Source organism: Auxenochlorella protothecoides (assembly GCF_000733215.1).
Source record: "Auxenochlorella protothecoides strain 0710 unplaced genomic scaffold scaffold33, whole genome shotgun sequence".
In the NCBI taxonomy this organism is placed as follows: Eukaryota; Viridiplantae; Chlorophyta; class Trebouxiophyceae; order Chlorellales; family Chlorellaceae; genus Auxenochlorella; species Auxenochlorella protothecoides.
The window spans coordinates 659,909-660,271 of NW_011934206.1; the positions used below are offsets into that span (position 1 = coordinate 659,909).

At 71.6% G+C, this 363-nt stretch overlaps 1 protein-coding gene across 1 annotated transcript in view; it reads right to left on the reverse strand.

The window, feature by feature from the left end:
• The window catches only part of F751_3240 (hypothetical protein), a gene marked incomplete at both ends in the record, with an annotated part of 2,624 nt that overhangs the window by 354 nt on the left and 1,907 nt on the right, over positions 1-363 (reverse strand). Inside the window, one exon of the mRNA XM_011399108.1 lies at positions 22-276. Within this exon, the coding sequence (XP_011397410.1) occupies positions 22-276 (255 nt within the window). The remainder of the gene's footprint in view (positions 1-21; positions 277-363) is intronic.

A 363-nucleotide genomic window follows, 5' to 3' on the forward strand; every position in this document is an offset into this window, starting at 1 on the left:
CTGGTGGAAGGGCAGCGTCACCGTGACCGCCGGGAACTGGTGGCCCGTGCCGTCCGTGTACCACACCCATCCCTCGGTCAGGTCTCCCAGGTGGAACATGTTCCTGCGGGTGTAGGATGTGGTGGGTCCGGCCACCGCGACGGTAGCGGTGTCGGGTGTCTGCCTGCCCTCCCACTTGAACCCGATGTCCAGGCTGCCCACGCCCGTCACCAGGTTGCCGGCCACCACCATGCTGCAGGCCGCGTAGTCGCCGGGGTCAAAGGAGGTGCTGTCGTCCTCGCACCACGCCGACAGGATGGCCAGGTCAGGGGGCGGCGGCGGCGGCGGGGAGCCAGGCGGCGGCGAGGGGGGCGGAGGCGGCGG